The sequence below is a fragment of the Pygocentrus nattereri genome, chromosome 11 (genome assembly GCF_015220715.1).
Source record: "Pygocentrus nattereri isolate fPygNat1 chromosome 11, fPygNat1.pri, whole genome shotgun sequence".
NCBI classification, from domain to species: Eukaryota; Metazoa; Chordata; class Actinopteri; order Characiformes; family Serrasalmidae; genus Pygocentrus; species Pygocentrus nattereri.
In genome coordinates, this window is record NC_051221.1 from 18,094,205 (window position 1) to 18,106,262 (window position 12,058).

Here is a 12,058-nt window from a genome sequence, read left to right on the forward strand (position 1 = left end):
ATATATATATATATATTTTTTTTTTTTGGAGTAGTATCTACGTGCTCATTACTGATTGGATTACACTGGGATTTTTTTCGTGTCGCAGAGGAAAATGTCGGACAGAACAATGGCGCGGCAAGTACTGCTGTTTATGTGTCTCCTCTCTCTCAGTTCAGTGCGCGGACAGGTCAGTTACTCCATTCCTGAGGAAATGCCCAAAGGATCTTTAGTCGGTAACATAGCGCAGGATTTAGGTTTAGATTTAAAGAGACTGAAATCGGGAAAAGCTCGTATTTACACTGGAGACAGCGCTGAATACATCGAGCTGAATAAAGAGAGGGGGGTCCTCCTTATCAGAGAGAGAATAGACCGAGAAGCGCTGTGCGGACAGACAACGCCTTGTGCTCTACATTTCCAGATCATTTTAGAGAATCCAATGGAGTTTTATAGTGTCACCGTCGAGATTATGGATGTAAATGACAACTCTCCTTCGTTCAAAAGGGCTGAAATGCAATTCAGAATTAGTGAGTCTGCTGCATCGGGAGCGAAATTTGTTTTAGAAAGAGCCGTGGACCCGGATGTTGGCGTTAATGGTCTTCAGAGTTATTCTCTGAACCCTAAGGATCACTTTTCACTGAAAGTGCAAAACCAGCCAGATGGAAATAAGATGGTTGAAATGATTCTTCAAAAGCCTCTTGATCGTGAAAAGCAAGAGCAGTTGTCCCTCGTCCTCATAGCAGTAGACGGAGGCGATCCGCGGCTATCTGGCAGTGCGCAGATAAATATTATTGTTTTAGATGTTAATGATAATGCGCCTGCTTTCACACAAGAAATATATAAAGCCACGATTACAGAGAATTCACCAAAAGGCACTGTTGTTACAACAGTAACTGCGACAGACGCTGACAAAGGAATTAATAGTGAAAAAATATATTCAATTACAAGTACTGACGACACTATGCCTGAACTGTTTGAAATAAATGAATCAACCGGTGAGATTAAAGTTGCTGGACATTTAGATTATGAAAAGGCTCATCACTATCAAATTCACATACAGGCAACTGATGATGGCGGATTAACCGATTCGTGTAAAATCGTTGTAGATTTAATTGATGTCAATGACAACACGCCAGTTATAAATATAATGAGTAAGCTTAATATCATATCTGAAGACTCAAAGCTAAACACTGTTGTAACAATGATAAATGTCCAAGATCCAGACTCTGGTGAAAATGGTAAAGTCCATTGTTCGCTGGAAACAAATGTTCCGTTCTCGCTGAAATCGACCACAAACAATTTCTTCAGTTTGGTTACAGATAACAATTTAGACCGAGAGAGAGAGACTGGTTATAACATCAGTGTGATCTGCGCTGATGAGGGGTCTCCGTCTCTCTCCAGCAGCGTCACTCTCTCCTTACAGATATCAGATGTGAATGATAACGCTCCTGTGTTTGAGAGGAGCTCATATGAGGCCTCCATTCCAGAAAATAACACTCCAGGTCTCTCCATATTCACAGTCAGAGCCAGAGACGCAGACTGGAACCAGAATGCGCGAGTCTCCTACATACTGGAGGACTCGTCGATTAACGGAGTGTCCGTCGCGTCTTACGTATCTGTCAGCGCTGATAGCGGCGTTATCCATGCAGTGCGCTCTTTTGACTACGAGCAGATCAAAGATTTCCAGTTCCGCGTGATAGTGCAAGATGGAGGCTCCCCTCCTCTCAGTAGCAATGTGAGTGTGAAGATCATCATTCAGGACCAGAACGACAACGCGCCTCAGGTTCTGTACCCAGTCCAGACTGGGGGCTCTGTGGTGGCTGAAATGGTGCCTCGCTCAGCAGATGTGGGCTATCTTGTGACTAAAGTGGTGGCTGTTGATGTGGACTCTGGACAGAACGCCTGGCTCTCATATAAACTGCAGAAAGCCACAGACAGGGCGCTGTTTGAAGTGGGCGCACAGAATGGAGAAATAAGAACTGTGCGCCAAGTGACCGATAAAGATGCCGTGAAGCAGAAGCTCACTGTTGTAGTGGAGGACAACGGGCAGCCCTCTCGTTCAGCTACGGTCAATATTAACGTGGCGATGGCGGACAGTTTCCCTGAAGTGCTCTCGGAGTTCACTGACTTTACGCACGACAAGGATTACAACGACAACCTGACTTTCTATCTAGTCTTGGCCTTGGCTGTAGTTTCATTCCTCTTTATCGTCTCCATCATCGCCATACTGTCAGTCAAATGCTACAGATGGAGACGTGAGCGGATGTTTTATAAATCAGGTGCCAATCTGCCAGTTATTCCATATTACCCTCCCCTTTACGCAGACGTAGGAGGGACGGGGACTTTACAGCATGTGTATAATTATGAGGTTTGCAGAACGACTGACTCCAGAAAGAGTGATCTGAAGCACATGAGACCAACTCAGAGTGTCAGCAGTCTCGATGCAAGTGGAACACAGACTCTCACCCATGTGCAGAGAGAGAAACTAATAAATTACGATTTTGACGATCAGGTGAGATTTATTATTATTATTAGTAGTAGTAGTAGTAGTAGTAGTAGTAGTAGTAGTAGTAGTAGTAGTATTACTACATTGGTTGCTTGGTTGCTTGGTTGGGTGCTGAGTTTAAGGTTTGAGAGTCACTGAATATGCATGCCAAGACGCGGTATAACTCTGTCCATGGTGCTGAAATGTCAACCCCGGTCTATGAGCAGTTTTCTCTTGTGCTGTATTCTGAAGCATGTTGTGTATCATATGTAACAACGACAATAATGGCGCATTTGACAATATATTTGTAGCCACATAATTAGTTCTACAATGTCGTAAACTAGAAGACAAATTTGCCATAAATGTCTTCCTGTGTTAATTATGCACACATTTCTACCACTTGCATTCAGTGCTTTTTTTCCTATATGACAGTTCGGTTGTTTTTTGCGTAAAGATTCATTATTTTACACGTTAAAATAAGACTCGTAATAGTTCACATATTTCTCTCTCAGATCTTACATATATTTCAGTCTTTTCCTTTGCTTTGCATTATTTCTTTCTTCTTTGTGGCAGTCATTCTCTGTCATACATTGCACTTTTCATATTTGTGTAGTTCTTCAATTTGGACTCACAGTGCCGCTGTTGGTTAGTGAGTTGGCATAAGAAGGCCGGATTTTGATCAGAACCACCCCCACATTGTGGAAATAAGAGAGCGAGAGAGAAAGAGAAAGAGCTTTATAGCCGCACTGCAAACACAGAGCGCAGGAAACGTATGTCGGAGCAATAAATCTTTCTTATTTTACTGCATTCAAAGGCATTGGAATATTTCTTTAAATGGATCGCTGCTTTGTGGTGCTAACCGTCTTTTAAGCTCTGGATACATCGCCTTTATTGTTTTCTGTTACTCGTCAGAATGTCGGACAGAACAATGGCGCGGCAAGTACTGCTGTTTATTTGTCTCCTCTCTCTCAGTTCAGTGCGCGGACAGGTCAGTTACTCCATTCCGGAGGAAATGCCCAAAGGATCTTTAGTTGGTAACATAGCGCAGGGTTTGGGTTTAGATTTAAAGAGACTGAAATCGGGAAAAGCTCGTGTATTTAGTGGAGATTCTACTGAATACATCGAGCTGAATAAAGAGAGGGGAGTCCTCCTTATCAAGGAGAGAATAGATCGAGAAACGCTATGTAGACAGACAACGCCTTGTGCTCTACATTTACAAATAATTCTGGAAAACCCTATTGAGCTCTACCGGATTACCGTCGAGGTTACAGACATTAATGACAACGCTCCTCGTTTCATCAGGACCGAAAAGCGCTTTGAGATAAGTGAATCTGCCATTGTTGGCTCAAAATTCGTCTTAGAGAAAGCAGTCGATGCCGACATTGGAAGAAATGGACTCCAAAGCTATATGTTAGAGCCAAATGATCATTTTAATCTTAAGATTGGTAACCACGCTGACGGAAGCAAAACTGTGGAAATGATTTTACAAAAACCGTTAGATCGAGAAAAACAGGAGAACATGTCGTTGTTGCTAACGGCCGTAGATGGTGGGGATCCAGTAATGTCAGGGACAGTACTGATACACATCACTGTGCTTGATGCCAATGATAACGCTCCTGTCTTTACTAAAGCGGTATATAAAGCTGTGATAACTGAAAATTCACCTAAAGGTACATCAGTTATTTCGGTCAGTGCCGTCGATCAGGACAAAGGTTCAAATGGCCAAATAAGTTATTCAGTTTCCAATAACATAGACAGAATGTCAGATATGTTTCATGTAGACGAAAAGGGTGTGGTGACTTTAGTCGGAGACATCGACTATGAAATCTCAAAGCATTACCAAATAGATATAGAAGCAACTGACAATGGTGGCCTTTCTGATTCAAGTAAAATAATGTTAGACGTGATTGACGTAAATGACAATAAACCGATTATCACAGTGATGTCGAAGTCCACCAGCATAGCTGAAGACTCACCACCAGAAACAGTGATAGCTATAATCAGTGCTAATGATCCAGATTATGATAGTAACGGTCAAGTCTACTGTCGAATAAGCGAAAATATTCCGTTTATAATTCAGTCGACCTCTAGCGACTTCTACAGTATTGTAACTGAAAGTAATTTAGACCGAGAGAGAGAGTCTGGTTACAATATCAGTGTGATCTGCGCTGATGAGGGGTCTCCGTCTCTCTCCAGCAGCGTCACTCTCTCCTTACAGATATCAGATGTGAATGATAACGCTCCTGTGTTTGAGAGGAGCTCATATGAGGCCTCCATTCCAGAAAATAACACACCAGGTCTCTCCATATTCACAGTCAGAGCCAGAGACGCAGACTGGAACCAGAATGCGCGAGTCTCCTACATACTGGAGGACTCGTCGGTTAACGGAGTGTCCGTCTCCTCTTACGCATCTGTCAGCGCTGACAGCGGCGTTATCCATGCAGTGCGCTCTTTTGACTACGAGCAGATCAAAGATTTCCAGCTCCGCGTAATAGCGCAAGATGGAGGCTCCCCTCCTCTCAGTAGCAATGTGAGTGTGAAGATCATCATTCAGGACCAGAACGACAACGCGCCTCAGGTTCTGTACCCAGTCCAGAACGGGGGCTCTGGTGTAGCTGAAATGGTGCCTCGTTCAGCAGATGTGGGCTATCTTGTGAGTAAAGTGGTGGCTGTTGATGTGGACTCTGGACAGAACGCCTGGCTCTCATATAAACTGCAGAAAGCCTCAGACAGGGCGTTGTTTGAAGTGGGCGCACAGAATGGAGAAATAAGAACTGTGCGCCAAGTGACCGATAAAGATGCCGTGAAGCAGAAGCTCACTGTTGTAGTGGAGGACAACGGGCAGCCCTCTCGTTCAGCTACGGTCAATATTAACGTGGCGGTGGCGGACAGTTTCCCTGAAGTGCTCTCGGAGTTCACTGACTTTACGCACGACAAGGATTACAACGACAACCTGACTTTCTATCTAGTCCTGGCCTTGGCTGTAGTTTCATTCCTCTTTATCGTCTCCATCATCGCCATACTGTCAGTCAAATGCTACAGATGGAGACGTGAGCGGATGTTTTATAAATCAGGTGCCAATCTGCCAGTTATTCCATATTACCCTCCCCTTTACGCAGACGTAGGAGGGACGGGGACTTTACAGCATGTGTATAATTATGAGGTCTGCAGAACGACTGACTCTAGAAAGAGTGATCTGAAGCACATGAGACCAACTCAGAGTGTCAGTAGTCTCGATGCAAGTGGAACACAGACTCTTACGCATGTGCAGAGAGAGAAACTGATAAAAGACGATTATGACGATCAGGTGAGATTTTGTATTATTATTATTATTATTATTATTATTATTATTATTTTGTTGTTGTCGTTGTCGTCGTTGTTGTTGTTGTGGTTGTTGTGGTGGTGGTGGTGTGCTATCGCGTTTTGTTTATTTTTTTAACTGCTGCATGAGCAAAGAATATGGGCTTAAGCCTCTGTCCATGGTGCTGAAATCGAGACATTGTCTTTTATTTTGTTAGAGGAGTTTTCTGTACACGTTTTCTCATTTGATATAATTATTTTTAAAACAAACATTATTGCTTACTGGAGATTTACTGATTCATGTATGATCATACTCATTTTTATTTTTAACAATACATTTCACTAAGTTTTTTGCACATTTTAGATATATTTGAAATACGGTTTTAACATAGTAATTAAGCAGTAAGTTTAGACATGCGAATTTCAGTTAAGTTTACGTCATCTCATCCTTCACCATAGTTGTAATAACATTTTTAGGCTCTGTGTGACGCTGTTCGTCAGTGAGTGGAGCATTTAAGCGCTTATTCCGTGATACCGCCCAGACTGTGACATCACGCAGGCTGCGCATTCTCTGTTTCATTTGAGAAAAGCAGAACAATTGCTCAACACGTCCACAGACCGGTCTAATGAGGCTTTTGTTATTTTTTTCGTAACTTGTGCCTCTACATATATGAAAATGTTTCTATAATTCTCTTAAGTGGATCGAACTCTTGGTAATATGAGTGCTCTTTGTTCTTTTTGCGGCGGACGAAGAAGGTCCTCTATGCGATGTTTGAAATCAGTAATGCAGATGAAGCTTCTGGTTATTTTTTCCTTTGTTCTGGTTGCTGTGCATGGTCAAATCCGTTACTCTATTCCTGAGGAGATGAATAAGGGCTCTGTTGTGGGGAATATCGTTCAGGATCTCGGTTTGGATGTTAAAAGACTTAAATCTGGTCGAGCGCGGATCTTCACGGAGGACAGTCGTGAGTACATCGGTCTAAATGTGAATAAAGGGACCCTGGTAGTGAGAGAGAGGATAGATAGAGAGGAGCTGTGCGCCCAGGTCACTCCATGTTCCTTACATTTCCAGATCATTCTAGAAAACCCGATGGAGCTGCATAGAATTGATGTAGAAATATTAGATATTAATGATCATGCTCCTGTTTTTGAAACAAAGGAAATTAATATCGACGTTAGTGAGCAATCCCTTCCAGGAGCTCGGTTTTCTTTAGAAAACGCTCGTGACCCTGATGTCGGATTAAACGCAATGCAGAGATACACTCTTATTCCAACAGATCATTTCACTTTGAAAGAATTATCTCGTAATGATGGCACAAAATATGTTGAGATGGTCTTACAGACACCTTTAGACAGAGAGCAACAAGAAGAGCACAAATTAATTCTGACAGCATTTGATGGAGGCTCTCCTCAGAAATCTGGAACAGTTCAAATAACTGTCGTTGTTATTGATGCAAACGACAATCCTCCCGTGTTCAGTCAGCCAGTTTACCGAGTGTCGTTATCTGAAAATGCTCAAGAGAGCAGCATAGCAGTGACTGTAAGAGCTACAGACAAAGATAAAGGATCTTATGGTGAGTTTACATATTCATTTTCACAGAGCACTAGAAAAGAAGTCAGAGACTTGTTCAGTATTGATTCTGATAGAGGAGAAATCAAAGTAAGCGCTCCATTGGATTACGAAAAATCTAAACAGTACGAACTCAGTGTTGAGGCTAGAGATGTAGGGGGACTAACTGATACCAGTAAAGTGCTGGTGGAGATCACTGATGTTAATGACAATGCTCCTGTTATCAGTGTTATCTCTTTTTCCAATCCCATCCCAGAGGACTCCGCCCCGGAGACTGTCATAGCCATGCTCAATATTAAAGATATAGACTCCGGTAATAACGGACAGGTTAAATGTTCAGTGAATTCAGATTTACCATTTCGCATCAAATCATCCTCCTCTAATTTCTATAGTTTGGTCACTGATCAGTTCTTAGATCGTGAGAAGGTTTCTGAATACAATATAACAATAAGAGCTACTGATGAGGGCTCACCTTCATTCTCTACTAATAAAACACTGCAGCTTAAAATATCTGATGTCAACGACAACGCCCCTGTGTTCCAGCGTCAGTCTTACACCGCTTATGTGACGGAAAATAACACACCTGGAGTGTCTATATTTGCAGTCACAGCAAGTGATAAAGACTCGGGTAACAATGCGCGCATTTCGTATTTTCTTGAGGATGTTCTCGTTAACGGAGTTTCAGCCTCCACTTATCTTTCAGTTCATGCTGAGAGCGGAGAGATTCTGGCTGTTCGTTCTTTTGATTACGAGCAAACAAAAGAGTTTAATATCCGCGTAAAAGCGCAGGACGGAGGAAACCCACCTCTCAGTAGCAATGTGAGTGTGAAGATCATCATTCAGGACCAGAACGACAACGCGCCTCAGGTTCTGTACCCAGTCCAGACTGGAGGCTCTGTGGTGGCTGAAATGGTGCCTCGTTCAGCAGATGTGGGCTATCTTGTGAGTAAAGTGGTGGCTGTTGATGTGGACTCTGGACAGAACGCCTGGCTCTCATATAAACTGCAGAAAGCCTCAGACAGGGCGCTGTTTGAAGTGGGCGCACGGAATGGAGAAATAAGAACTGTGCGCCAAGTGACCGATAAAGATGTCGTGAAGCAGAAGCTCACTGTTGTAGTGGAGGACAACGGGCAGCCCTCTCGTTCAGCTACGGTCAATATTAACGTGGCGGTGGCGGACAGTTTCCCTGAAGTGCTCTCGGAGTTCACTGACTTTACGCACGACAAAGATTACAACGACAACCTGACTTTCTATCTAGTCCTGGCCTTGGCTGTAGTTTCATTCCTCTTTATCGTCTCCGTCATCGCCATACTGTCAGTCAAATGCTACAGATGGAGACGTGAGCGGATGTTTTATAAATCAGGTGCCAATCTGCCAGTTATTCCATATTATCCTCCCCTTTACGCAGACGTAGGAGGGACGGGGACTTTACAGCATGTGTATAATTATGAGGTCTGCAGAACGACTGACTCCAGAAAGAGTGATATGAAGCACATGAGACCAACTCAGAGCATCAGCAGTCTCGATACAAGTGGAACACAGACTCTCACCCATGTGCAGAGAGAGAAATTCATAAATGACGATTTTGATGATCAGGTGAGATTTTTTTATTCGTGTTATCACTAGCATTATTAGTGTCATTATTTTCCTGATTGTGAGATCTCCTTTATTTTAAAAACTTTGAGGTTTAGAATGTGCATGCTAGAAGCTTTCCTCCTCTGTCCATGGTACTGAAATTCAGAATCATGATCATTTGTACGAGGAAGTGTATGATTTTTTTCTTCTTCAATGTATTGCAGTCAATCTTTTAATACACATTTTTCAACAGATATATTTAATCATTCCTATTGTGTCATGAGACATACTTTTCTGCAGGCTTTAACACGTCTTCAAAATCTTTGCACATTCTAGATGTTCCTGAGTTGCTGTTCTTTAAAAACATATTCAATTAACTTTAATTTTACACATTGGCTCGCGTTTTAATCAGCTTGACGTCATCTCATCCTTCACCATAGTTGTAATAACCTTTTTAGGCTCTGTGTGACGCTGTTGGTCAGTGCGTGGAGCCTTAAGCGCTAATTCCGTGATACTGTGCAGACTGTGACATCACACAGGCTGCGCATTCTCTGTTTCATTTGAGAAAAGCAGACCAAATCGTCAACACGTCCACAGATCGGTCTAATGAGCTTATCTTGCTTTTTTTCGGCACAATCTGTGTATAAGAAAGAAAGTGTTTGTGTGATCTTCTGGAGTGAATTGCAATCTTGGTAATATGGGTGCTCTTTGTTCTTTGCGCGCCGGACGAAACAGCTTCTCTGCGCAGGGCTTGACATGGAAGCTTCTGGTGCTATTTTTCTTTGTTCTGGCTGCTGTGCACGGTCAAATCCGTTACTCCATTCCTGAGGAGATGAATAAGGGCTCTGTTGTGGGGAATATCGTTCAGGATCTCGGTTTGGATGTTAAAAGAATGAAATCTGGTCGAGCGCGGATCTTCACGGAGGACAGTCGTGAGTACATCGGTCTAAATGTGGATAAAGGGACTCTGGTAGTGAGAGAGAGGATGGATAGAGAGGAGCTGTGCGCCCAGGTCACTCCATGCTCCTTACATTTCCAGATCATTCTAGAAAACCCGATGGAGATGCATCGAGTTGATGTAGAAATATTAGATATAAACGACCATGCCCCAGTCTTTGCAAGAAAGGAAATTAACATCGACATTGGTGAGTCCGCTGTCCCAGGTGTTCGGTTTTCTTTAGACAACGCGCGTGACCCTGATGTAGGTTTAAACGCACTGCAGAGATACACTCTCAATCCAACAGATCATTTCACTTTGAAAGAACTGTCTCGCAGTGATGGCACCAAGTATGTTGAGATGGTCTTACAGACACCTTTAGACAGAGAGCAACACGAAGAGCACAAATTAATTCTGACAGCATTTGATGGAGGCTCTCCTCAGAAATCTGGAACAGTTAGAATAACTGTCGTTGTTATTGATGCAAATGACAATCATCCCGTGTTCAGTCAGCCAGTTTACCGAGTGTCATTTCCAGAAAATGCTCAAAAAGGAACTACAGTGGTGATAGTAAGTGCTAATGACAATGACAAAGGAGCTAATGGTGAGGTTACATACTCGTTTCCACAGAACACCGGAATAGAAGCCATAGACATTTTCATCATTAATTCTGAAAGCGGAGAAATAAAACTGAACGGTGTATTGGATTATGAAAAATCTAAACAGTATGAGCTGAATGTCGAGGCTAGAGATATAGGGGGGCTGACTGATACCAGTAAAGTGCTGGTGGAGATCACTGATGTTAATGACAATGCTCCTGTTATCAGTGTTATCTCTTTTTCCAATCCCATCCCAGAGGACTCCGCCCCGGAGACTGTCATAGCGATGCTCAATATCAAAGATATAGACTCCGGTAAAAACGGACAGGTTAAATGTTCAGTGAATTCAGATTTACCATTTCGCATCAAATCATCCTCCTCTAATTTCTATAGTTTGGTCACTGATCAGTTCTTGGATCGTGAGAAGGTTTCTGAATATAATATAACAATAAGAGCTACTGATGAGGGCTCACCTTCATTCTCTACTAATAAAACACTGCAGCTTAAAATATCTGATGTCAATGACAACGCCCCTATGTTCCAGCGTCAATCTTACACCGCTTATGTGATGGAAAATAACACGCCTGGAGTGTCTATATTTGCAGTCACAGCAAGTGATAAAGACTCGGGTAACAATGCGCGCATTTCATATTTTCTTGAGGATGTTCTCGTTAACGGAGTTTCAGCCTCCACTTATCTTTCAGTTCATGCTGAGAGCGGAGAGATTCTGGCTGTTCGTTCTTTTGATTACGAGCAAACAAAAGAGTTCAATATCCGCGTAAAAGCGCAGGACGGAGGAAACCCGCCTCTCAGTAGCAATGTGAGTGTGAAGATCATCATTCAGGACCAGAACGACAACGCGCCTCAGGTTCTGTACCCAGTCCAGACTGGGGGCTCTGTGGTGGCTGAAATGGTGCCTCGTTCAGCAGATGTGGGCTATCTTGTGAGTAAAGTGGTGGCTGTTGATGTGGACTCTGGACAGAACGCCTGGCTCTCATATAAACTGCAGAAAGCCACAGACAGGGCGCTGTTTGAAGTGGGCGCACAGAATGGAGAAATAAGAACTGTGCGCCAAGTGACCGATAAAGATGCCGTGAAGCAGAAGCTCACTGTTGTAGTGGAGGACAACGGGCAGCCCTCTCGTTCAGCCACGGTCAATATTAACGTGGCGGTGGCGGACAGTTTCCCTGACGTGCTCTCGGAGTTCACTGACTTTACGCACGACAAGGATTACAACGACAACCTGACTTTCTATCTAGTCTTGGCCTTGGCTGTAGTTTCATTCCTCTTTATCGTCTCCATCATCGCCATACTGTCAGTCAAATGCTACAGATGGAGACGTGAGCGGATGTTTTATAAATCAGGTGCCAATCTGCCAGTTATTCCATATTATCCCCCCCTTTACGCAGACGTAGGAGGGACGGGGACTTTACAGCATGTGTATAATTATGAGGTCTGCAGAACGACTGACTCCAGAAAGAGTGATCTGAAATATGCCAGACCTTCCAGTGAGAGCATCATTAGCTTGGACAACAGTGGAACACAGACTCTGACGCATGCGCAGAGGGGGAAACTGACCAGTGACTCTGGGGATCAGGTGAGATATAGTCATT

General features: G+C 43.2%; 1 protein-coding gene and 3 pseudogenes across 12 annotated transcripts in view; all 4 read left to right on the forward strand.

Moving 5' to 3' along the window:
• Positions 1 to 12,058, forward strand: part of LOC108438832 (protocadherin gamma-A11-like) — a 159,182-nt gene that overhangs the window by 86,456 nt on the left and 60,668 nt on the right. Inside the window, exon 1 of one of the 12 annotated variants that reach the window (XM_037543004.1) lies at positions 9,459 to 12,042. The exons of the other annotated variants lie outside the window; for them this stretch is intronic. Coding sequence (XP_037398901.1) covers positions 9,607 to 12,042 — 2,436 coding nt within the window. The 5' untranslated portion in view covers positions 9,459 to 9,606. Of the gene's footprint in view, positions 1 to 9,458; positions 12,043 to 12,058 lie in introns of those variants that run through there. 12 annotated transcript variants of the gene reach the window in all.
• LOC119264405 lies at positions 42 to 2,470 on the forward strand (annotated as a pseudogene).
• Positions 2,570 to 5,751, forward strand: LOC119264406 (annotated as a pseudogene).
• Positions 6,361 to 8,912, forward strand: LOC119264402 (annotated as a pseudogene).